Source organism: Neolamprologus multifasciatus, chromosome 12, assembly GCF_963576455.1.
Source record: "Neolamprologus multifasciatus chromosome 12, fNeoMul1.2, whole genome shotgun sequence".
Lineage (NCBI taxonomy): Eukaryota > Metazoa > Chordata > Actinopteri > Cichliformes > Cichlidae > Neolamprologus > Neolamprologus multifasciatus.
Window position 1 is genome coordinate 28102280 of NC_140450.1, and position 27498 is coordinate 28129777.

The window sequence follows — 27498 nt, forward strand, 5'->3', positions numbered from 1 at the left end:
GGTCACCTGATCCAGCCCTAACTATATACTTTAGCAAAAAGGAAAGCTTTAAGGCTAATCTTAAAAGTAGAGATGGTGTCTGTCTCCCGAATCCAAACTGGAAGCTGGTTCCACAGAAGAGGGGCCTGAAAACTGAAGGCTCTCCCTCCCATTCTACTTTTAAATACTCTAGGAACAGCAAGTAGTTCTGCAGAGCGAGAGTGAAGTGCTCTAATAGGGTGATATGGTACTACAAGGTCATTAAGATAAGATGGGGCCTGATTATTTAAGACCTTGTATGTGAGGAGAAGGATTTTGAATTCAATTCTGGATTTAACAAGATGGCCTTGGTTTTTCCACAGACAAGTTGGAGGGCAACCTGTATAAAAAAGACATAATGAGTACAAAGGTACTTTGTTAACAGTAGTATACACTAGTTTTTTTTTAAGTTTATGACATGGACATCTAAGGAAAACATCCAGCCATCAGTCATCAGTACATTAGTTATAGTGACTCAGAGATGCAGGAGACACCCGACAAAGCTGTTCTGCTTTGCTGCCAAATGCATGCATTGCAGAGATGCATCTTACAGATGTTGGCTTCTTCAGAGTTTTCCATGTAGTGTTTAGTGAATTTGCAATAAGGTTTGAGGGGCATTTTTATTATTGAGAAATACATGTTTGCAGCTGTAAAAAGAAAAAAAAAAAACTGCCGAGCTAAGAAAATAGTCACAGCACTCATCAGAAAAAGTGGAAGTGGAACATCTATGTCACACCGCAATCAAAAACATACGTCTTATGACTTTGACGTCATTAATCAGACCTGTGGTTAGCAAATTACAATTTTTTTCATGTGACTCTTTCTTGGAAATACAATTCAGTTTCTTGGCCCATTAACTGAACTGCAAACAAACTTTTTTTGTTGTTGTTGCGACAATGAAAATTGATTAACGTCATCTTTGTAGATTATTGCAAAAAGACATATTAAGAAGAAAATTCATGTGCAGTTTAATGTTCACATTCAAAATGCAAAGGGCATGATTGCTGTTTTTGTACATATTTTTTTGTTAGATAATGGATGTAAAATGTAATTGGCTATTTTTAGAAAATCACATGCTTTTGATTACCAAATAGTATCGATTTCCAGAGAATGTCTTCAAACCAAAAACCAAAAATTAAAGCAATCGATGCATTCTCAGGAATAAGGGTGCTATAAAAATCTGTTTCCTTCTCTACAGTACAATCTATATATATGTACTTCCTAGCACAGTTTTAGAACTAGAGGTAAATATGTCTTTAATATATCTTTGAAAACCAGGAAAAGTTCTTCTCATCAAAACTTTCCATAAACACATTCCTAAACCTTATAGCCTTCACAGAAGAGTCAAAGCTGTTATAGTTGCAAAGGGTGGTTTGACATCATATTAAACTTTACGGATTAAGAATGGGCTATTACTCAAGTTCATGTGTGTGTGAAACCAAATGGCCATCTAGTGTATGTGCACTGTGACAAGGCAGCCTTTTGCAGCTCGATTTACAGTGAGGAAGACTGAGACACAGTATGGTGGAAGCAAGAGGTGTTTATTTGCCCTGGCAATAAGATAACATAAGATAAGATAAAGTAAACCTTTATTAGCCCCACATGTGGGAATGTTTTTGGTCATGGCAGAAAATACAAGTTAAGAGCAGTAAAAAATTAAGAAAATAAAGCAATAGAACAGGATAAGATAGAATAAAATACTATATACACTGTGATGGCTGCACTTACAGCCACACAATGGTAATACCACCATGTTAGTGTAGAGGCTTATAAGTAACATTGCATTCATTTACGGGTGGCTGTAGCTCAGGTGGTAGAGCAGGTCATCTACTGATCGGAAGGTTGGTGGTTCGATCCCTGGCTTCCCCAGTCTGCATGCCAAATATCCTTGGGCAAGATACTAACCCCAAATTGCTCTCCGATGCATCCATCGGAGTATGAATGTGTGTGTGAATGTTACGTAGATAGCACTTAGAAAAATGTGCTTGTGCGAATGGGTGTGAATGGGTGAATGTACAAGTTGTGTACAGCGCTTTGAGTGCTCAGAAAGAGTAGAAAAGCGCTATATAAGAACCAGTCCATTTACCATTTACCATTCACATTTGTCTTTCTTTAAATATAGGAATTAATTTACAGGACAATAAATAACTGGTTTTGGTTTAGTTTTTAGGTTTATGTATGATTAATCTTTTGTTTTCTGAGTTACCTTAGTTGCAGCTGTTCCAGTCCCTTGATTAAGGAGCAAAGAGGTGGAAAAGGGGCGGAGCGAGCTTTAAAGGAAGACTACAAATTGGTTCATGCCATAACTTGGGACCATGGGGGGGAATTGGAGTTCATTATGTTAGGTTTAGTTAGGTTTTGTGTGTTTTACCCCTTCTCCTGTTTTTGTGGGCTGATCAGCCACTATTTAAGTTTCCCCTTTGTCTTGTTAAGTTAGGTCAGTTTGTTTGAGTTATCAGTAGTGTTGTCAACTTTGAGTAGAGTTCTGTTATTTTGACCTATTTTATGGGCCCAAGATTTTGATTCTTTTTGCATGAGCCATTAACCAATTATGTTTTTTGGGTTAAATAAAAAATCTTTTTTTTTGACTTTAACCTGTGCCTAAGTTTCCTTCACTGCTCGGTCCATCACATACACAATAGAATAAAGTATTATACAAAATAGAATAAAATACTTTGTTATATTAGGAAAATTGCACTAGATAATATTGCATATCAGGGAGATAGGGCGAAAGTGGGTTACCATTGTTTATTGGATGTGTGTGTGTCTGTCTGCACGTATGTGGTGATCTGCAGAGACCATGTTGTAGAGTCTGACAGCAGTTGGAAGGAAAGACCTGCGAAATCTCTCCAGCCCACATCGTGGGCCTGCCACTGAAGGAGCTGCTCAGTGCTGTCAGAGTCTCCTGCATGGTGGGAAATGTCCAACAAGGATGACAGCTTAGCCATGACACCTTTCTCCTGTCACTCACTACCTCCACTGGATCCAGAGGGCATCCTAGAACAAAGGTGGCCCTCTAGGTCAGCCTGTTCAGTCTCTTCCTGTCCCCAGCAGACCACACCATAAAAGATGGCTGAGGCCACCACAGAGTCATACAAGGTCTTCCGAGTGGGTCCTTCACTCCAAAAGGCCTGAGCCTCTGCAGCAGGTACAGCCTGCTCTGTCCTTTTCTGTAGAAGCCATCTGGATTGGGAGTGCAGTCCAGTTTATTGTTTAGATTAACACCAAGGTACCTGTAGCTATCCACAGCCTCAAGGTCCATACCTTGGATGTTCAGTGGTTGCAGTGAAGGATGTTTGTGCCTGCAGAAGTCCAGCTCCTTGGTTTTTCTAGTGTTGATCAGGAGGAAGTTCTGTTACCACCAGTCCACAAAGCCTTGGGTCAGTTCTCTGTACTCCCTGTCGTCTCCATCAGTGATTATGCCAACAATTGGCCATGGCAGACAATCACTGGTATGATTGCTGAGCCTTCTCATAGCACAAAAAAATCACTCTCCTGTCTAATGACCACTGGCAGCCTTAAATACTCTCAGCTGTTAAGGACTAAACCATTATTTTACTTTCAGGTGAGTTTTGGCAGACCTACGATGTGGTCCACTGCAACAACTTGTCAAATCAAATCAGTTTCTGGCTGTTGAGGGCCCAGCCCCCGAATGTCAGCAGAAAAACAAAGACAAGATCACAACATTAGTCACTACGTACGGGTTTGTTCCTCGAGCAGGAATGAACTGCTTTTACTCCTCTTAAACTATTACTCACCTTATACCTCAAAGTTAATAGCGAATAGCTTTATTCATCATTATTTTTGTTTTGTTTAAATAAATTGCATGAATAAATAAATAAAAGTGGAGTATGTAGAGAATGAAACTCACTTGACAACATTCTGGAGTTGAAATCACATCACGGTACCAGTTTTACTTTAACAGTAAATATTTAACTTGGATAAACCAGCTGGCACATCTAAAAAAAAGACCTACCATTGTATGGGCAAGATCACCTTTTCATAGACAAAAAAAATCCTATTCCTGAGCCTGATGAATAGGTTTCACTTGGCACATTTTATCTTGTTAGTCTGGCTGTGTAATTTCAAATATGTACAGTGCGTGCCTTTGTGTGTGGGCTGAGGCATCCACACAAAGGCACGCACTGTGTACAGTACACATACTTTACGAAGCTTAAGTTCAATGAAAGTTAATAAGAAAAATGTGCTCTTATTTTCTTGTTTTAAACCAAAGGGATTTTGAGGCTGAATTGGCCATCACATACATGTTCTAAAATTGTTAGCCTGAACTCAAAATCCATTCTCAGATTTTTGCTTTCCACAACACGTTTGTAATGGTTAAGTTCAATTTTAACAATAAAGGCCTAATTTGCAGCAGCTTGTATTGCAAGAAATACATTTAGGTGATTAAAAAATTCCTTACAATGCCCTGACAAAGCATAAATACAGGTTCAGCAGCCTGCTTATCTCATCAAACGTCAAACTGGAAGAGAAGCAAAAAAACAAAACCTGAAATGTGTCTGTGAGTTTCTATCTACTCTGAAAACATGCCATGGTCGTCTTTGATGATGTAATGCTGAGGCTCTTCTGATTTCTATTATTACTTTCACTGCCACCTACACCAAATCTGTGGCATTTATGTGACCGAAAGGTTACACCATGATGCAATCTTCCATTAATCTGTCTGTTTATGAGCACTTTGTCTTTCATAACTTATTGTGTCCTATGAAGAACAAAGTGTCCTGACATGAGTCATTCCAGGGTTATTCTTAAGTACAGGATGAATACCCTGTTTACATTAACAAAACCTAGTGCCTTGAAAAAGTATCAGTACCCTTGAACCTTTATACATTTTGTCACCTTACAACCACAAACTTAAAAGACCAACACAGTGGTAAGAAAAGAATACATGTTTTTTTTTGTTTTGTTTTCTGTTTTTTGTTTTTTACATGCGAGCATTTGTATAGAACGACGTAAAGGTTGATGTTTGCCATGTAGGGGACATGGCAAAAATGGGCACAAAAGTTAAACCTTTGGGCATAAATGCAAAGCAATTGGTGGTGGTGGTGGCAGCATCATGCTCTTGGGGTGCTTTTCTTTACCAGGGACAGAGAAGTTGGTCAGAGTTGATGGGAAGATGGATGGAGGCAAATACAGGGCGGGCCTGGAAGAAAACCTGTTGGAGGCTACAAAGGATTTGAGACTGGGAAGGAGATTCACCTTCCAGCAAGAAAATGATCCTAAACCTACAGCAAAAGCTGCAATGGAATGGTTTAAATCAAAGAGTATTCATGTGTTAGAATGGCCCAGTCAAAGTCCAGACCTAAATCCCATTGGGTATATGTGGCAAGGTTTACAAATTGCTTTTCACAGACGCTCTCCATCCAATCTGTTTTTTTTTTAAATGAGGAATGGGCAACAATTTCAGTCTCTAAATGTGCAAATCTGGTAGAAACATACCCCAAAAGACTTGCAGCTGTAACTGCAGCAAAAGGTAGCAGGGGGGCTGAATACAAACGCATGCCTTGCTTTTCAAATTTTTATTTGCTTAAGATTTTGAAAACCATGTATTATTTTCATACCACTTCACAATTATGTGCTACTTTGTGTTGGTCTATCACAGAAAATCTCAATAAAAACATTTAAGTTTGCAGTTGTAAGGTGACAAAATACGTAAAAGTTCAAGGGGTATGAATACTTTTTCAAGGCACTGTAGACACCAAACCTGTACCTGAGTTTCTATTACCTGTTAAATGTTCTTTGGAAATCCTCATTGGATAATATAGTGATGAGTCTTCTGTCTCTTGTTACTTTCCCTGCTACTTACACATTGCCTGGACTTGATCTAACAGACAGTTTGGAAAGGGTAAGGCTGTTTGTGCAGGTTTTTCAGCAAATGTAAATGTAACTGCAGCAGATACAGCTACCAGTTATCCACTTACAATTTTTTTTTATGATTGTTTATTTTTATAGAATTAGATGAGTATGTATTCCCTATAAAAGTCTGTTAGAAGACTTCTGTTAATTTGAGTAGGTGCCAAATGCTGTAAATTATGTGTGTTTGACATATTAAAGGAGTTTATTATCATTTTCTTATAGGGGGCAAACCACCAGTAGGGCTTGTGCATAGACATGATTGCACAAGCTGCCTGTATGTCATCTCGTTGGGAGAAGTTCATCTTAACATAGTGCAGTGCAAGCTAAAAGGGTAATGGGAACTAAACCCTCCTACTCCCTTATAAATTGGCTAATGCTAGAGAGTTCAAAATTAGCTATGCCATTTGTGATTTGTTAAATTGTCATGGATGCAATTTCATGGAAGCGTGCATGTACACACACACACACACACACACACACACACACACACACACACACACACACACACACACACAGAGAGAGAGAGAGAGAGAAACACACTCCTGGCTGTAGCTCAGGTCACCTACCGATCGGAAGGTTGGTGGTTCGAACACCCTGGCTACTCCAGTCTGCATGCCAAGTATCCTTGGGCAAGATACTAACCCCAAGTTGCTCTCCAATGCATCCATCAGAGTGTGAATGTGTGTGAATGTAGTTAGAAAAAAAGCACTCGGTTTAGTGTCAGTGCTTGTGAGTATGGGTGTGATTGGGTGAATGTATAGAGCGCTTTGAGTACTCCGGTAGAGTAGAAAAGCGCTATATAAGAATCAGTCCATTTACCATTTACCATTTACACAGCTCTCAGTAGCCCTGCCCCCCAAGGTTCTTGTGTGTGCTGACATATCGTGAAATAAAATGACTATAGTGTAATTAAACAGTAGGAAAAGATGGGTGCACAGCACACCACAGCCAGCAAAGCCACATGAATTGCACTACCAACTGTTGTTCATTTTGTAAAGAAAAGAAAGTGAAGAAATTACTTGTGAAAAAGTTGTTCTCTATGGAATCCTGTGGAAAAATGAGTAAATCCCATTTATATTTTCATGAAAAACAAGTCATACATTGTCTGTATGACCTCATCTGTCTCGCAAAATCACTAACCTTTGTAAAAAGGACACCACTACATCACAATTCTGATTGATTAAAGTGAAGTTACAAAACAGAAAGTGAAACAGCTGTAGAATTATTGATTGCTGAGCTAGTAAGATATAGTCCAAATATTTCTTTGTCTGAAGCTACCGCTGGCCAAACTGACACATCAAAATATATCAATAAGTACTGATTGCTACTGATTACACATTGGCAAATAATGTTTTAAAAACACACCTAAAACACAAAAAATTATTAAACAACAGGAGAATGCTTGAGCATGGTAATACAAGCCTAAAATATTTCCAGAAGCTAGTTAAGCCTTGCTAACACTAATCTTTTAATGTTTTACTCATAAATGTAGATTTAAAGATTTAACTACATTCACTCCACTGTGGTATAAAGTTATTGTAGATCCATGAATTTATTGTCTTCTAATTACAGTGCGCCTTTTGTCCCGTTTTCCTCCCCTCACCCTCAGCTGGTCAAGATAGATGGCTGCACTTGCTCAGCCTGGTTCTGCTGGAGGTTCCTTCGTGTTAAAAGAGAATTTTCCCTACTACTGTTGCCAAAGTGCTTTCTCAAAGGGGGTCATCTAATTGACATGGTTTTCTTCGTTTCCTCTGTATAATTTTAGGGTCTATACCTTAAAATATAAAGCAACTTGAGGCGTTGTTGTGATTTGGAGCTATATAGATAGAGCAGAGCAGAATAGAACAGATTAGAATTGAATAGGGAAAACCAGAGTTCTGACTCTCTTTTCACAGACATACAATTGTCTGTCCAACTTGGTACAATCCGAAGTCTACATGAACCACAAAAGAATAGAATTTTGTATAATGTTCGCTAAACACCCTCAAAAATATAATTAGATTTTAAGAGCAGAAAAAGGAGAACCAACAAAGGAGAGCAAAATATCTAAAGTGTTTATTTTAACTTGGAAGAGTGATCCAAATTTACACAGTGAGTTTGATTATTATCAAGCCAAGCAGATAAGAGAACCATTTTTGAAGAGTTGTAGGACTCCACAATACAGTCAAACTGTGAGATACTTTTTTTCTGACAATGCAGTATTTTATCCTTTTGCATAAAGTATTTTTATTCCATTGTATATTGTATTTTATTCTTTTTATCTTATCCTATTCCACTGTTTTTCTTAATTTTTGCTGCTTAACTTTGCACTGTCCACTTTCTGCTGTGACACAACAAATTTCCCACATGTGGGAATAATAAAGGTTTATCTTATCTCATACTTGCTGCTGCCTATCTTGGCCAGGTCTCCCCTGAAAAAGAGGTTTTTAATCTCAATGGGATCTTCCTGGTTAAAATAAATAATTAATAATTTTTTAAGAAGTCTAGAAAATATCAATTTGAGCTTTTGGTTCCAAATGCCTGAGTCAGAAGAGACCTGACTCAGGAACACTGTGGTTGTTCCAAACTACTTCCACCTATAGTTGATAGGACGATGTCTAGGAAGGAATACATTTCATAAACAAACTTTTTGCATTGACAGCATCTTATTACAGTACAACACCCACATTTAGGAGGAACAATTCTTTCACACATCTAAGGAGCTTGGAAAGCAAAGGATCTAGACTTCTTTAAGTTGCTTGAAGACATTTCACCTCTCATCTGAGAAGCTTTTTCAGTTCTACGGTCACAATCAGCCAAGGTTTCGAGTGAAAGGTTACTTTGGGGCAGATTAGTGGATTAGTTGGAGGATCAATAGGGGGTCCATGACCCTCTTGGGGGACACTCCCATAGGGCTTGCTTAAAATCTGCGTTCGGGTCTTCCTCCCCTCACACTCAACTGGTGATGATAGATGGCTGCACTCACTAAGCCTGGTTCTCAGAGGTTTCTTCCTGTTAAAAGGGAGTTTTTCCTTCCCACTGTCGCTAAAGTCGCCTTGAGGCGACTTTTGTTGTGATTTGGCGCTATATAAATAAAATTGAATTGAATTGAATTGAATTAAAGTGCTTGCTCATAGGGGGTCATTTGACTGTTGGGTTTTTCTCTGTCTGTATTATTGTAGGGTCAATCTTACAATATAAACCGCCTTGAGGCGACTGTTGTTGTGATTTGGCGCTATATAAATAAAACTGAATTGAACTCATTGTGAAATCTAGCCCCACCCTATCATGTGATTTCCTGAGGTCAAATGGTCCAGGATGTGAGTAGGCGTTAAGGCATCTGGAAAGGGATCTCATGACTGGATGGGATGGCAGACAGTTGGTGTCGTAAACCACCGCCTCTGTTCAAAGATGGTCATTCACAGTGGACATAGATGGCTTCTTTCACTCCTCTTTCAAACCATCTGTCTTCTCTGTCCAAAATGTGAACATTGGCATCCTCGAAGGAGTGACCTTTTTCCTTTAGATGCAGATGGACTGCTGAGTCTCGTCCTGTCGAGGTGGCTCTTCTGTGTTGTGCCATGCGTTTATAAAGTGGCTATTTGGTCTCTCCAATGTAAAGGTCTGAGCATTCCTTGCATCACTTTGCCAAAACTATTTGCAGAGTGCCTTTCTAGAGACTCAAACATAACTAGCTAATTGACTGATACCCAGTTCATAACTAGGTGGGGTCTACTATTCCACAACAAATTAAGGAAATACAAGATCTGGAGTGATTTTCAAGCATTTGATAGCTTATCATTTGATCATTCAAGATGAAATCGAAGGAAAGGAATGCACTGCCCAGCTCACCAACTTCCAAAGGCCTGGAAGAACAGACACTGTATGATTGCATACTTTGTTCCCTGGTTAATACAAACATCTTCATAACATCTACTCATATTCTCTGCTTTTGAGACCCTGAAAAAGTACAAAAATTGTTGTAATCCCCAAACAGTTAATACAATACTTTTGGCAATGTTGTAAAGTTTGTAGAGTGAAGATCTCAGGTGCAGGCTCATAGGCAGGCAGGGATTAAATGGAAACAGCTCTTTATTGAAAGCGACCCATATTTTAAGCAAGCCCTATGGGGGTGTCCCCCAAGAGAGTCATGGACCCCCTATTGATCCTCTACCTACTCCACCAATCTGCCCCAAAGTAACCCTTCACCTGAAACCTTGGCTGATTGTGACCCACACTTATTTTCAAACCTTGGCTCATGTGATTAGGTAGAGGATCATTAGGGGGTCCATGACCTTCTTGGTGGGACACCCCCATAGGGCTTAAAATCTGAAACTTTCTACTACTGAAAAAGCTTCTCAGATGAGAGGTGAAACATCTTCAAGCAACTTAAAGAAGTCCAGATGCTTTTCTTTCCAAGCTCCTCAGACTGGGAGCTAAGAAACTACAAATAAACTTAATGGCTAGGATGCATGTAGGCAGGGAACAGGCAGCAGGCTTGTAAGGTTGACGGGATGATGTAAGGTTATTAGTGAGATGTGAAATGCAAAGGAACACAGCTAGAACTACATGGGGAAACGAGACCAGGGAAAGTGAAAAACTCTAAACGCACAAGACGAAGGTTACAAAAATGAAAGAGGAAATAACTAAACGGGGACATTATAGATGGAGACAATACACAGGGAACACTAGTAAGGCAAGGTAAACTGAAAGAAGGAATATCATAAGCATGACAGTAACTGAAAAAAAGCACAACGCAGAAAAACACAATGCCAACTAAGAAACAGACCGACAATAACTAATAAAGAGAACTTGAAAAGCCCAAAATGCTTAACTCAGGGTCAATGACCCAGGCACCGTGACCGTTACATACCTTGAATTAAAGGTGAAAATCTGCACTTCACGTCACAACTTTGGCGATTGTACATTTTAAATCAGAGGCAAAATTTAAAAAACAAACAAACAAAAACAAAAAACCCAAAAAGTGTAGTTGGGGTTCTTATGAGTCAAACTGAAAAATAACTGAAAACGAGGAATTCAAATCAATCAGTTTTATTAATGGACACATTTCATTCATTCAGCAAGGAACAGACAGATAACAGAAAGTTACTTCAAATTTGTGAAATGAGCAGAAGAGAAGAGAGCAGGACAAAAACGCACACAAGTACCAGGAATTCTTATCATGTGACGCGACCTGCAGGTAACATACGCTTGTTTCACGTGAACGTATCAGCCGGCTGTGTTAAAAATTAAATAAATAAATAAAGGCAGTGCATGCATGTACACATGCAGGACATAAGGGAGCACAATAGATTTAGATCACACACAAACAGACTTGTCTACATTCATGTACACACACATAAGTATCCAGCAGGACGGGCTACCGACTGTAGCACATGCAGCACTAAGACTGAAAATCCTTTAATTTAATGACAAATACTGGAAATACAAAAAAACTAAATAAAAAACAACATTCACGGCCAAAGCACACAGGCAGTTGTGTAATTGCAGGGGAGTGTCAGTGTTGCATGCTGGCTGTGGTGAACTTTAAATCAGAGGACATTTGTACAATATTTGAAGGGCACATTGTCAGCAGTCCCCACCCGTCCTCTTAAGGCAGTTAGAAAAGAGGTGTAGAGTGTTCATATTGTTCGTAGGAGCAGCTGCATTGGTGTGGAAAAATGTGAGAAGCAAAAAACAAAAAAAGAATAAGTCCAAATGACTATTCTTGCTTTAAATAACATAGGTATTGCATTCGCTTCAGCTAGCAGTTAAGGCAAATATTTTCCCCCAAACAATCCTCACAAACAGTTTCCGTGGTTTACAATTCTACAGTGTAAACTGTAAACTATGGTAAATCATCATATATGACAGTTTCATCACCAATAAGTTAACGTAATCACAAGAGTCACTGTGAGGAAAAAAAGGAAAGGGGCAAACACATTTGCAGTAAAAGAAGGAAACTGTCACATCTTTCAAACAAACCAAAAGTGGCCTCAATGGTTTCCCTGCTCCTCACATATGAAGTGGGACTGGAAAATAATACAACATAAAGAAGTCCCGTTTGTTTTCACTTCTTCTTTAGTCGCCTAATATCACCACTTTAACCCAAAGAATTAAGAACAGGAAATTGTTTCACATGCCCCGCTGCCTTTTGAAGAAAAACTGATTAATTTCGTCGTTTAGACCCAGTTCAGTGAAAGCTTACACTTCTAATCTCTGTGAGAGAATAATTTAGACTTTTACAATTCAATTCTTCATCAGAGTTTAGCAAAGAAAGCAGTTTTAAAATATAGCAAAGACATCAAACGCACCAATATAATTTCATTCAAGCATGGGGACGCCTGCTTGAAACTTTGGGATGCACATAACACAAAAACATCACAAACAGAAAACTGAAAGGAATGTTAACCATCCCCAATGAGGATTTTCCTTGAGTCACTATACGAGTGTTTCTATTTTCACTGCTGTCTGAGAAGCATTTTGTGTATTTGGGAGAAGTGTTATTGAGGATTAGAGGTTAGTGTAAGAATGAGAAATTCTTTGTGGCTTCACTATGTGTCCAATCACACACATGCACATGCATACGTGTGTGCGCTGTCTAACTGAGAAGCTCCAGGTATGTGACCGGCACTTTTCCTTTATGGTTTCCTTTCTCTCCAATCAGCCAGTCAGAGTCCATTCCAGGCACTGTGTAAACTGTGATGAGCTGTAATGCAGAAAGAAGGCAAGCATTCAAAATGTGCAAAACAGAGGCAAATGTAAATAATCAGCATTTTATAGTATTGTATATTAATCATATTATCTATATTTTATTCAACAGAAAACAGGAAAACACTGGGGTAAATGGTGTCATCATACAGGGATTACATTCTTCTGTAACTCTACACATGTAACTGGGTAGCAATGTTTCTCACACATGCTTGTATTTCAATCCTCGAAATGATTTAGCTGCTTTCCAGGATCTTATTCGTGCTCAGGTGTTTCAGGTGAACCCTAACTTCACTGTTTAGATCTGCAAGTAATGAAGAGGCTTCTCCTAGTCTAGCAAGAGTCAATAAGAAGGACCGTTCCATCAATCTACAACACATGATTGTGGACTCGGAGTTCATCTGGAATATAAAACACAACATCATAAACAGAAGGCTATTGCACTTGAATATAAATTCCATCTTAAAACCAAAAGGGGACCATAAACCTACATAAACACAGAATAAACATAAAGATTGTTGAAAGACAACCTCAGAACTAAAGGCAGGAAATGTGGTATCAAGCCTACCTTGAGAAATAACAGAAAGCTAAACACCAACAACAAAGAATATAGAGCCATAAAGTGATGAGCGAAACTAAAAAAACTTCCCTAAAACTCAAAATCCTGGGTCCCAGATCCAGGGACAATGACACTCTGCTCACCCCCCACCACCAACTGGATGTGGCAGCTGGCTGCTACTCTCTGAGCCTGGTTCTGCCAGAGGCTTCTTCCTGTTCAAAGGGAGTTTTTCCTTCCCACGGTCACCAAATGCTTGTTCATATATAAAGCGCCTTGCGGTGGCGGTTATTATTATTGGCTCTATATGAATAAAATTTAATTGAACTGAATTGAACAAAAGTCATACCATTTCAGTTCCCTTGTTATTCACAGGGGGCTTAACTCCTAATTGCCCACCGGTGAGGACAAAGGCAGAGTTACTCATGATGCTCTCCTGGCTTCGTTTCTTTCATATAATTACTCCGACACTCAAACCCAGGGTATGTTAAGCTTTTCTAATTTGTCTACTTTGTCTCTTTTGTCACCTTTGTCCCCAAAGCCACCCTGCTTTTCAACTTCAGCCAATAAGACCATTTCCCAAACCCATAAACATAAACCACACTCTTTTTATACTGCCGACACCTCACTTACAGTTATTTATTCACCTTTCAGCCACTTTAATTTCAAAACTGTGTCATTTGTGTATATTTGTGTAATTTGTGTATATACTGTATACTCTGTGTATTTACTATCTCTTATTGCCTGTTTATGCCCTGTCCTTAGCTTCAACATCATGCTGCTCTGTTGTATGTTAATTGCCCCTTGGGGATAAATAAAGTCTTCCTGATTCTGATTCCTGTTACACAGGTCATCCAGATCTGCTCACAATATAATGAATGACTCAGTTCCTAAAATTTATCAAGGGGAAAGAAGCAGGAGGGAAGAGGAAAAAAGGAACCTTACTGGAGAAACCAACTGATGACGCACAAGCGTATCATTTGAGGAAGTGTTTTAAATTCAGCATATAAAAGAGACACTGGACACAGCTGACATACAAACCACGGCAGGGCGAGATTTCTCAAACCCCTTTGTGGTGTTCATAAATTGTTTCAGTTTTTTTAGATGATCAAACTTTCAATATGTGAGTGTGATTAAAAAGCGCAGCTCTGTCTGACTCAGAGTTATGACTGAAATCTAAATGCTGTGTGTATCTACGTGTCTGCTGACACTGCAGAGTTGGAATGAATACATGGATACTTTCTCAGATAGACATTTGATTGCATTATTTTTTAAATCATCTGTGAATGACATGATGATATTGAGAAATGAAAATATGCTAGTAACTCAGCAAACGTTTACTAAAAAGGTCATGCACAGTCTTTCCAAAGAACAAAGTGTATCTGGATAAAAGCATAGCAACATCATGCCAGGAGTTCAGTTTAAATTTTCTGAATCTTTAACTGAACTCCTAATTTGTTTACAATTAATCTAAAAACTATCCAATGTTGATCAAAGTCATCTCTTGTTGATTTTGTCACTAGCTCCTTTTTAATTTGCATGAAGCTTGGAACTACATTTGAAACACAATATCTGCGAACATATTTTATCTGTTTTAGAAATCAAAATGAAAACAGGAACCTAAAATATGTTTTTTTTTACATGGATCACTTAACATCACTGATAAGCTGTACCTTATTAAGGTCCAATACATGTTTCCCATCCTTTAAATTTCATTTTCAAACAATTATGAGAAAAGCTTTTCATCAGCGGACAACAGAGGTTGTGATGCAAAGTTCTATAAATCATGAATATTTCTGTTGTTGGCTATAAAAGACCCCACAATTTATTTTTTACTTTAATTTATTTTATTACATACAACTGCTTAGGCTGTATCAGCTGCCTGTTTTTCCAGTTACCTGTACTCATTAGTACACTCTATGTGGACTGCACAGCTTTTGCCACATTGGAGTAATTTTGGTAGGCCAGTCACTCTCAGGAATATTCAAGGTTTCTTCAGTTGTGAGTGATGGCTCGCACTGTGGTTTGTTGGAGTCCAAGAGCCTTAGGGTTTTGTAACTTCACACTGTCACACAGGTTCCATGTAACAGATTACTTGACTCTTAAGGTCCAGCAGTAATCAGGCCTGATTGTGTCTAGTGACACTGAACTCAGCTTTCCAAAAAAAAAGCATCGTGGGAGAGTGGTGGGAATTACTTTTACACATAGGGCATGTCCATGACTAATGTTACAGTGGAATGCTGATTTTCTTTTTAATCTTTATACTTTTAACGGGTGTACATTTGTATACGTCTCTGCATGTGAACAGCAAGATTGTTGTACTTGTTTCCATCATCAGAAAAGAAAATACACACAAACAAAAGATTAAAGATCCGGGAAAGTGTAAGTACATTACATAATTACAACCAGCAAATGCCACATGACTGAGCCTATTGTTTAGACCAAGCCCTGGAGAGATTTCTGGCCAGAGACCAACAGCCATTTACTGGCTGCCTAGTTCCAGGCTGATGATGAAACCTTACCTCGTCAGCCAGAAGGGAGAGCTCACTGGAATCAGCTGCATCGTAATCATAAAGGACTCTGGCTTTGCGGGTTCCTGTAGCTGGTGCTTGAACTTCTTCGATCTTAAGGGTGTCAGTTTCCACTGGGCTGCTGCTGCCTTCTGTCACCATACTGGGAGTAGCAATGGCGTTTGTGGAGTTCAGTGCGAAAGCATTAGGAAGCCTGGGGGGGAGAGGTAGATGTGATGGTCTGAATATCCAGAACATGTAGAACACTAATAAACTAAAATAATACAAAATGGGCAAAACTTTGTATAAAAAACTAAATAATCAGCTTTTTCTGCATCTACACTGCTATAACTTGAAGCAATGCATACAATGTATTATATGCTGCAAAGTGAAAAAAAAATACAATATTTGTATGCATGTTGAAAAATGTATAATATTTTTTAATTATGGCTTTTGGTACTCAGTAGTGCCAAATAAGTAGCTTTTTGTAGATTTTCAGCCAAAATAGAAATGCACAATGGAATGCAGAAACTACTCCAAGAGAAATCATCGTGGTCTTGCAAAGAGTCGTCCAACATGAACACAAAGCAACAAAAGGGTGAAAGGTGAAAAAAAATATGATTAATGATGCCATTCTATGATTGTATTTAGACTTTTTATTCTTAATTTTACTTTATCCATTGTTGTAAATCATAAAATGTGGATCATAAAATGTTATATAGAGGATGCCAATCTTTACCATTTTGAGTAACACAGAATATTGTAGGGAAGAATGACAAGATAAAGAGCTGCTGCAGTCCGGTGGTTAGGTGAAGAGCAGCAGGATAAAGGTTCTTAGTATACTAGTGAAGTTAAATAAAAAGTGCTTCTCCAATGCCACGGGAAAAAGCGTGATAAGGCTTGATAAGGGTTATACCAGTTGCCTAGTTGTCCTATGTTGGACATGGGTCGTAGAAACTGCAACAGTGTAATTATATTAGTTATTAGTTTATATATTTTAAGAACTATATTGTTATCTGTTTTTAATCAGTTATGAGTAGATCGTTATGTCATTGTGTTAACCGAAGTGTTTGGCATTACAACTTCAGGCTTGGGGTATAAAGGATACAGGCTATCAATTCTCACCAAGCACGAAGCTGAATGAATCAAACCATCCACCCACATCACCCCCCCCATTTTACTCTCACCTTCCCAGCTCTTTCTGTAGCTCCTGCATTTGGAGGTGACACTGCTTGTAATAAGCTGCTTGGGCCTCCACAAATTCATGCAGGCAGCGCAAATGATTCACCTGAAAATAAGAATCAGCAGTCATTCTTAAAGGACCACAACAATGTGATTGGATTTTTTTACACTGATAAAACCTCTACCACAATGTGTGAAAACAATATTTAATATACAATTATCTATCTTTCTATGGTTCCTGAGCCACCCTTCTCTTTGGTGACAGTGCTTCAAACCCTTGGCCTTCTCTCAATAAGCTTCATATTTTAAGAACTATATTGTTATCAGTTTTTAATCAGTTATGAGTAGAAATGGTTTTCACTTCACATTTGTGCCTTGTCAGAGTTCAGTTGTGGAATTTCTTGCTTTCTTATTGGGGTTTGGACCATCAGTTTATGTTGTGCAGAAATCAGGTTGGTACAGCCATATTTGACAACTGTTAGAATTCAAATTCAGAAAGTTCTCAGAAAGTTTGGGTCAGCAACTCTCTTTCCGGTCTCCATTCCACCTCCACTGGCTCCTCCTAGGGCTGTGTGCTCTCCCCCTGCTCTTCATCCTCTACACCGATGACTGCAGATCCAAACAGCCCAACTGTCACCTGATGAAATATGCTGACGATACAGTTCTCCTGTCAGTGCTATCAGGCCCCTCACAACACCACGGTCCCGCTCTTCAGGAGTTTGTAGAGTGGTGTGACAGCTCCAAACTTGGTTGCCCAAGGACACAACGACCGAGACTGTCGGAGCCGGGGCTCGAACTTCCGATTACAGGATGAACTGCCAACTCTTGAGCCACGATTGCCCCTATCATCAATGACCCCTCTCACATTCTTCACCCCACATTTCAATGGCTCCCCTCTGGGCAGCGCCTCCGTGGAATTTCGTGCAGGACTGAGAGGATGAGAGCCACCTTTGTCCCCAAAGCCACTCCAGCTGATAAGACCATTTCCAGAAACACTCTACACTCTTTTATGCTGCTGACACTTTATTCACTTTTAGTCACTTACAGTCATTTATATACCTATTCAGTGACTTTAATTTTAAAACTGTGTAATTTTATACATGTGTATATACTGTATATACTGTGTATTTATTATGTCAATTTTTATTGCCTGTCCTTATCTTCAGCGTCATGCTGCTCTGTTGTATCTTAATTGTCCCTTGGGGATAAATAAAGTCTTTCTGATTCTGATATTATGGCATGAACCAATCAGCTAAGTAAAGGGAAACGACAGTCCATCATTACTTTAAGAACTGAAGGTCAGTCAGTCTGGAAAATTGCTAAAACTTTGGATGTGTCTCCAAGTACAGTTACAAAAACCATCAAGTGCTACGATGAAACTGGTTCACATGAGGAACGCCCCAGGAAAGGATGACCAACAGTCATCTCTGCTGCTGAGTCTAAATTCATCCAGCCTCAGAATTCGCAAGTTAACAGCACCTCAGATTAGAGAATAGATAAATGCCACACAGAGTTCCAGAAGCAGACACATCTCTACATCAACTGTTCAAAGGAGACTGTGTGAATCAGCCTTTATGGTCAAATAGCTGCTAAGAAACCACTACTAAGGAAAAGCAACAAACAGAAGAGATTTGTTTGAGCCAAGAAACACAAGGAATGGACAACAGACCAGTGGAAATCTGTGCTTTGGTCTGATGAGTCTAAATTTAAGATTTTGGTTCCACCCGCTGTGTTGTTGTGCGACGCAGAAAAAGTGAACTGATGGACTCCACAAGCATGGTTCCCACCGTGAAGCATGAAGGAGGAGGTGTGATGGTGTGGGGGTGCTTTGCTGGTGACAGTATTGGGGATTTATTCAATTCAATTCAATTCAATTTTATTTATATAGCGCCAAATCACAACAAATGTCGCCTCAAGGCGCTTCATAGATACAGAGAAAAGCCCAACAATCATATGACCCCCTATGAGCAAGCACTTTGGCGACAGTGGAAAGGAAAAACTCCCTTTTAACAGGAAGAAACCTCCGGCAGAACCAGGCTCAGGGAGGGGCGGCCATCTGCTGCGACCGGTTGGGGTGAGAGAAGGAAGACAGGATAAAGACATGCTGTGGAAGAGAGACAGAGATTAATAACAGATACGATTCAATACAGAGAGGTCAGTTAATACATAGTGAGTGAGAAAGGTGACTGGAAAGGAAAAACTCAATGCATCATGGGAATCCCCCGGCAGCCTACATCTATTGCAGCATAACTAAGGGAGGATTCAGGGTCACCTGGTCCAGCCCTAACTATATGCTTTAGCAAAAAGGAAGGTTTTAAGCCTAATCTTAAAAGTAGAGATAGTGTCTGTCTCCTGAATCCAAACTGGAAGCTGGTTCCACAGAAGAGGGGCCTGAAAACTGAAGGCTCTCCCTCCCATTCTACTTTTAAATACTCTAGGAACAACAAGTAGGCCTGCAGAGCGAGAGCGAAGTGCTCTAATAGGGTGATATGGTACTACAAGGTCATTAAGATAAGATGGGGCCTGATTATTTAAGACCTTGTATGTGAGGAGCAGGATTTTGAATTCAATTCTGGATTTAACAGGAAGCCAATGAAGGGAAGCCAAAACAGGAGAAATATGCTCTCTCCTTCTAGTCCCTGTCAGTACTCTTGCTGCAGCATTTTGGATTAACTGAAGGCTTTTCAGTGAGTTTTTTGGACATCCTGATAATAATGAATTGCAGTAGTCTAGCCTGGAAGTAATAAATGCATGAACTAGTTTTTCAGCGTCACTCTGAGACAGGATATTTCTAATTTTAGAGATGTTGCGCAAATGGAAGAACGCAGTCTTACATATTTGTTTAATATGTGCGTTGAAGGACATATCCTGGTCAAAAATGACTCCAAGGTTCCTCACAGTGTTACTGGAGGCCAAGGTAATGCCATCCAGAGTAAGAATCTGGTTAGATACCATATTTCTAAGCTTTTCAGCGCCGAGTACAATGACCTCAGTTTTATCTGAGTTAAGAAGCAGAAAGTTAGTGGCCATCCAAGTCTTTATGTCTTTAAGACATTCCTGCAGTTTAACTAATTGGTGTGTGTTATCTGGCTTCATGGACAGATAGAGCTGGGTGTCATCTGCATAGCAGTGAAAATGTATGCTATGTCTTCTAATGATGCTGCCTAGGGGAAGCATGTATAATGTAAACAGAATTGGTCCTAGCACCGAACCCTGTGGAACTCCATAATTAACCTCAGTGTGTGAAGAGGACTCTCCATTTACATGCACAAATTGGAGTCTATTAGATAGATATGATACAAACCACTGCAGTGCAATACCTGTAATACCTACAGCATGTTCTAATCGCTCTAATAGGATATTATGGTCAACAGTATCGAATGCTGCACTAAGGTCAAGAAGGACAAGCACAGAGATGAGTCCACTGTCAGAGGCCATAAGAAGATCATTTGTAACCTTCAATAAAGCTGTTTCTGTGCTGTGATGAACTCTGAAACCTGACTGAAACTCTTCAAATAAACCATTCCTCTGCAGATGATCTGTTAGCTGTTTGACAACTACTCTTTCAAGGATTTTTGATATGAAAGGAAGGTTGGAGATTGGCCTATAATTAGCTAAGACTGCTGGGTCTAGAGATGGCTTTTTGAGTAAAGGTTTAACTGCAGCCACCTTGAAGGCCTGTGGTACATAGCCGATTATTAGAGATAGGTTGATCATATATAAGATCGAAGAATTAACCAATGGCAGGACTTCTTTGAGCAGTTTTGTAGGAATGGGGTCTAAAAGACACGTTGATGGTTTGGAGGAAGTAATTATTGAAGTTAACTCAGAAAGATCGATTGGAAAAAAAGAGTCTAACTTAACATCAATGGAACTAAGAGTAGCTGTAGATAATATTACATCTGTGGGATGATTATTGGTAATTTTTTCTCTAATGATAAAAATTTTATTTGTGAAGAAGTTCATGAAGTCATCACTAGTTAACGTTAAAGGGATGGTTGGCTCAAAAGAGCTCTGACTTTTTGTCAGCCTGGCTACAGTGCTGAAGAGAAACCTGGGGTTGTTCTTATTTTCTTCAATCAGTGATGAGTAGTAAGCTGTTCTGGCTTTGCGGAGGGCTTTCTTATAAAGCAACAAACTATTTCTCCAGGCTAAATGATGATCAACTGATTCAAAACTGAAGGTACACTGAACCAGCATGGCTACCACAGCATCCTGCAGCGACGTGCCACCCCATCCGGCCCCTCACAACACCATGGGCCCGCTCTTCAGGAGTTTTTAGAGTGGTGTGACAGCTCCAAACTTGAACTGAACGTGAGCAAAACCAAAGAGATGGTGGTGACCTTCTCCAGTAGTCAGAGGGATCTGGCTGCTTCAGTCACCAACACCATCCATGGGAAGCCAGTGGAGGAAGTTGAGGAGTACAAATACCTGGGAACCATCTTTGACAACCTCCTGAAATTCTCTGCCAACACAGAGGAAATTCTCAGGAGGTGCCACCAACAGTTATACCTCCTTAGGAAACTCAACTCCTTTGGAGTCAGCACACCCATCATGATGATGTTTTACTACGCCTTCCTGCAAAGCATCATGACCTTCTCCATTACCTGCTGGTTCCACTCCCTCAGCTGTCAGAACAGGAACAGACCGCAGCACACTGCATCAGTGTGCTCTAAAATCATTGGCCTGCAAGTCAGAACTCTTGCACAGGTTTTCAGCCAACAGGCCGTTAAGACAGGGAGCCAAAATCATCAATGACCCCTCTCATATTCTTCACCCCATATTTCAATGGCTCCCCTCTGGGTGGCGCCTCCGCTGCACTTCCTGCCGGACTGAGAGGATGAGAGCCACCCCATCCTGTTCGTTAGATCATCATTTATTTTTCAACAGCACAATGACCCCAAACACACCTCCAGGCTGTGTAAGGGCTATCTGACCAAGAAGGAGAGTGATGGAGTGCTGCACCAGATGGCCTCCACAGTCACCTGACCTAAACCCAGTCAAGATGGTTTGTTATGAGATAGACCGCAGAGTGAAGGCAGGGTGAAGGGCCAACAAGTGCTCAGCATGTCTGGGAACCTTTGGAAAACCATTTCAGATGACTACCTTATGAAGCTCATTGAGACAATGTCAAGAGTTTGCAAAGCAGCAATCAAGGCAAAGGGTGGCTATTTGGAAGAATCTAAAATCTAAAATTGAAAAACCATTAATTGAGATGGTGTGTCCAAACTTTTGACTGGTAGTGTGTGTACTATATATCTATATGTAGTCTGAGCAAAGATATTTTCTAATCTTTGGTGAGAGATAAAAAACTGTACTGTATTTACTTTGTAATTAATATTTAATGTTTACAGAGAAGAGCTCAGTGAAGTGTTTGACTATTGCCATCTATGGTTACCCAAAGTTACTTTTTCTTTTGAAAGTTCAATGTCAAGGTTGTGTGTGGCTGGAGCTGATAGAAGTCGAGGTTGTGGGTGTGACTCACATACATGCGTACTACTGATGCCCTCCAAAAGCAATCGTGTGACCTCTGCTTGGCGATCAAACTCTGTTTGGGCTATTCGGAGCTCATGTTCAGCCTGAAATAATAAAAAAAATAGTTATACAGTGATTATTCTATAATTATTAAGTAAGTCAAGAGTCTTAAACCTTTTCATTAGGGCTGGGTATCGTCACCGATTTCTAGAATCTATTCGATTCCGATTCACAAGGTCCTGAATCGATTCGATCCACGATTCAATTCGATTCGGGGAAATTTTGCCTCAAACAGTCAGAAATATTATAATTCAGATCATGCATCAGTACATTTCCATATATTTATATCTATAAAAAGAAAGCTGACACTTGTGAGACTTTATCAAAGGTGTAAGCATCACAACAGATGCCTTTGTGTCAAAGTAGCTGAGAAACACAGAAAAACATGATTGATTTTCCTGGCCAGAGATTTTATAAAAATATTTTGCAGTAGCTCAAAAACGAAAGAAAACAATTAATCAACATATGAACATGCTGCTGAAGTGAAGCAGAGCAAAGTTACAGACATTTTATTAGAGACCAGGCTAAACGTTTTGCAATTTTGCATAGTTTTAAAAAGTTTAAATTTGTTCAGTAGCCTATTCAACAGCAGAAATGAGGTTTTCTTTTCAGAAGTAAGTAAAAGGAAAAAACGACAGCACTGTAAACAACGGTAGACTTGTGCGCAAGTGAATAATGCAGAAAACAGATTTTTAGACAGGAAACTGTTCTTGAAGTATACTGAGAGAGAGAGAGGGAGAGCTGTGCATGAAGTGTGATTTTATCGTGGTGGAAGCAAAACAGCAAAAGTCAGAGGGAATCCATGACAATGTTTATGTGAAGCATAGTTTGGATCTTCTTTTGCTGCTGGTTCAGTCAATATTGTTTGGAGAGAGGTAAAAACCTACAGCTCAAAATCTAGCGCAAAAAGGGAGTAAACACAAAGCACGGACCCGGCGAAACATCAGAATCAGTGAGCAGTTGGCTTTCAGCCCTGACCGTGTCCGTGCCGTCAGGTGAGAAAGGCGACGTCTCACTGATTCTGATCCGTCGACGGGTCCGCACTTTGTGTTTGCGCATTTGTGCAGAATCCGTGTACCTGCTCTCATTTACTGTTTTAGCTGTTTGGTGGTTGTTTTTGTGAGGTTTAACATGAGATTCTGGCATTTCGGGCAAAATAAATTTACATTAAAAAATCGATTCAGGATTTTAATGAGTCGATATCACGTTATCCAAGCTAGAATCGATTTTAATTGATAAATCGATAATCAAAACCCACCCCTACTTTTCATATCCTACAGTCCTCAGAAGACAAAAGCTCCAGCTTCATTCACCCAAATGACGTTAATTCTTTTGCATTGCTGGGATGTACAGCGTATGACACTATGTGCTCTGAAAAGAGTAAAAGCTGGTAGGAGGTCTATGGTAATTAAGTTTAAGAGTCACCTTAAATCGTGGCCCGTTGAAAGCAAGCACATGGTATAACCTAGTTTGTTTAAGGCACACTGGTATCTCAATCTAACGACCAGACAGACAATCGACAAAGTACACAACTCACACACAATCATACTTACTTTCTCCACTTCCTCGGTCCAGAGCTGATGGGCCAAAAACACGCAGCATAAGAAGAGAAAATTTAGTTATAACATGAAAATCCTAGAATAACTTCACCATGGTCACCTAGAACCAGCACCTGAGGTCGTTACTAAATAAAACCTACCACCCTGTTTTTACAAAGGTTAACACACTGTTTAAAATGTAAACTACACAATGTTAACTCTACATTTAATTGAAAAGTAGTAAAAAAAAAAAACCACAAGAAATGTTGAAACAATATTTCTAGTTATTGCTTTTTTAGAACTAAATCTCATTCTAAATTCTGATACTCATTCTCACTCTGATACTAAAAACACATCTATGATCTTAGTTTAAATATTTTAATATTAAAAAAGACATTTAATTCTGTGCATATTGTCAAAATGTTACCTGAATTATCTGTATTAGATGTTTTTAAACTCTGAAATCTTGACACTGAATAAATATTCATATTTATGAATTTTGAAACTGATATAACAAACACACACACACACGTATGTCTGGTGTTGCTATCCTCGTCGGGACATCTCATTGACATGCTTTCCCTAGCCACTTAACCTAACCCTATCATCAAAAATGAATGTGTACCCCTGACCCTTACCCTAAAGTTTAGGGTAAGGGTCAGGGGTACACATTCAATTGGGGGTACACATTCAATTGGGTTATCGTTAGGTTTAGGGCCTAAACCTAACGATAACCCAATTGTAGCCCTGACACTAAAACCACATTGTGAGCGTGAAAAATGCCTTGCCTTCAACCCCATGGTGACCTGGATTTTGGTCCCCACCAGATAGGAAAAACCGGCACACACACACACACACACACACACACACACACACACACACACACACACACACACACACACACACACACACTTTTAGTCACACCCAGCAGGTGTGGTTTGGCATTGCTCAAAAGTAAAGGCAGTGACAGACTGCTCTATTTAAACCAATGAACAACATCACTCTAGGATGTGGGACGTTTGTTATCAATGGTATGACAACAATCATTCACAATACATAATACAGTGATATGACACATAAGGATGCTATGCCAACTGCCACCAGTAATGATTACGGGTAATAAACATTTTTACCGGACTGACACACCTCCAGTCAAACATTAATGAAGCATAGCTTCACAGCTACCTGCACTACTTGCCAGCATGACAATGTATATCAATTTCTGAATTGCCTCAAGTTTAATTATGAATCATAAAAAGTCAGTGAACTATGCATTGGTCATAAGAGTGAAAGATCAACTTGACAAACAGAAGATGAAAAAGTATCGCATAATGACATAGGTTTGTGTTATTTTTCTCATCAGTATTTAATAAAGCAGGATTGTCTCCTTACCGCAGAGGCACTGGCAGAAAGCACATAGTTGCGAGGTCTGGTTTCCTGAAAATCTGGAGCTGTCTACAGAAACAGTAGAGTTATTTTATTTTTGTTGTTGCTTACTCAGTGTAAACAAGGCACTGCTACTAAAAAGAATTCCTCCAAATTACAATCAGAAAAGCACAGCACTCATAATAATTGCAGAAGTGTGACAGTTTGCTGGTGATTAACATCTGTCAACATTTCTGTAAACGGAACACTGACATATTTTTTATTTATTCATACGCATGCTAACATGCATTCTGGTTGCAAAAGTTACTGAAAATGAAGGATAAAAGTGCAACAAAAGTCCTGTTTAACAGTGAAAAACAAAAACAAGCTTCAAGAGAGGTTATCAACTACAAGGGTCTGCCACTAACTATGAAGGGGAAAGTAGCAGAAGATGTTTTTGTACTTGTTTCATATCATTAATTAGGTTTAACTGAGAGCAGTAGTGGCATTTAGTGAGGCATCTGGATGCAGCCTGATTCCTTTTGCAGAGTGGCTCTGTGTGCCACAAAGGTTACAGTTTTACAGCAAGAACATGCCTGACTTTGCAGTAATATATAATCAGCTCGTTAAGAACACATGCTTGTAAGGACTTCATGAATATCCAAGTACATTTTCTGATGCCTATTGACAGACATATACACAGATGCTGTACCGGTTACTGTTGTTCATTTGAACTATGAATCACTGTGGCTGCCATATTGTTCAGCAAGTGCTGGGCATCCTAAGGCATGTGTTTGTGGCATCAGAGGTCTATACACACAGGCACATAAATAGGGCTCAGACCCCAGTGCTGAGAAAGGTGGCAGTGACAAAGACAGATCCTACATCTCCCTGTACATATATGTATATATACATATATACATATACATATACACACATATATATATATATATATATATATACACATATATATATATATATATATATATATACATATATATATATATACATATATATATATACATACATATATATATATACACATATATATATATATATATATATATATATATATATATATATATATATACATACATATATATATATATGTACTGTATGGATGCTTGGCTAGGAAATTGAACACAGTCCTAGAGGCCGTAGGGACAAAATAGAGATTTCCATCCATACACAGTATCTATCTGTGTATCCATGAAAATATTCTCAATCTTCAGTGAAAATGAGCACTAAGTTAGGATATTTGTAAAGAAAAGTCACTGCAATATTAACCAGGGATGCATTCTCCATACTCTGCTTAAGAAATCCAAGGTCGCTTGATGATCCAGGATCGTGTAATCCTGATAATACTGATTCACTTAAGGATCAAAGTAGCAGCACACTAAGGACATTAGAACAACAACTAAAGGAAAATACAAAGAAATTCAGGTATGTTATTTATTTATTTAGCTGATTTGTTAGTTTATACAAAAGAGGGCAACTAATGTTCTTTTAAAGAAAAATTGATGCAGGCTGAATTGAAAAAAAACTCACATTTACCCTTTATGAACTGAATACATTGTTCATCGCGGAGGCGAGCATTCCTTCCACGCTGCCAGGAAGTAGGAGAGCTGACTTTATTTCCGGTAAAGTCAGCTCATTGAACATTCCCACTGTTTTTGTGGTCTTGTGGTGTGCCTTCTGTATTTCCTGCCTAATAGGTTGCAATAACTGAGTCAGGGTATGCTAAAGAGGGACTGTGCAATGTTCTCAGTTCCTGAATTGTGTCATGGTCAACAGTGAGTTTAAGACAGTCATTAAGTCTTGTTTATGTTAAATAAATCTGCTCCCAAGTAGCTTGCTGTGACAGCCAATCACATATCTGCTGTGAAGAACCAAAATATCAACGACCAAATCATAAAAACTACACATATAGAATCCATGCAGAGGGGCCCCCAGGTGAGATACCAAATGGTAAATGACACGTGTGACATGTGTGAGTTGCTTTCAATTAACACAGTTTGCCAAATTTGACTAATCGCCACATTCCGTCGTAATGTAATAGTCAAGCCTTGTCTGTGAAAACTTCACTTATTAACAGTAAAACCTGCAGTAACAGCAGAAAATTGAATCGAGCCAAAACAAGTATGACAAGAAAAACAACCCAAGACGTGCATCCAAGAGTTTAAAAGAAATGTCCTCAATACTCACTTCCCCTTCGCACTGCAAAGAA

At 39.2% G+C, this 27498-nt stretch overlaps 1 protein-coding gene across 4 annotated transcripts in view; it reads right to left on the minus strand.

The window, feature by feature from the left end:
- Positions 1-10910: 10910 nt before the first annotated feature.
- Positions 10911-27498, minus strand: part of LOC146507199 (endophilin-B2-like) — a 30035-nt gene continuing 13447 nt past the window's right edge. For 2 of the 4 annotated variants that reach the window (XM_085179265.1, XM_085179267.1), the window contains 7 exons: positions 27477-27488; positions 25299-25361; positions 23922-23945; positions 22323-22412; positions 16839-16939; positions 15664-15865; positions 10911-12583 (listed from right to left, as the gene is read on the minus strand). In XM_085179265.1, coding sequence (XP_085035391.1) covers positions 12476-12583; positions 15664-15865; positions 16839-16939; positions 22323-22412; positions 23922-23945; positions 25299-25361; positions 27477-27488 — 600 coding nt within the window. In that variant the 3' untranslated portion in view covers positions 10911-12475. The remainder of the gene's footprint in view (positions 12584-15663; positions 15866-16838; positions 16940-22322; positions 22413-23921; positions 23946-25298; positions 25362-27476; positions 27489-27498) is intronic. The other 2 variants (XM_085179268.1, XM_085179266.1) reach the window with 1 other exon arrangement.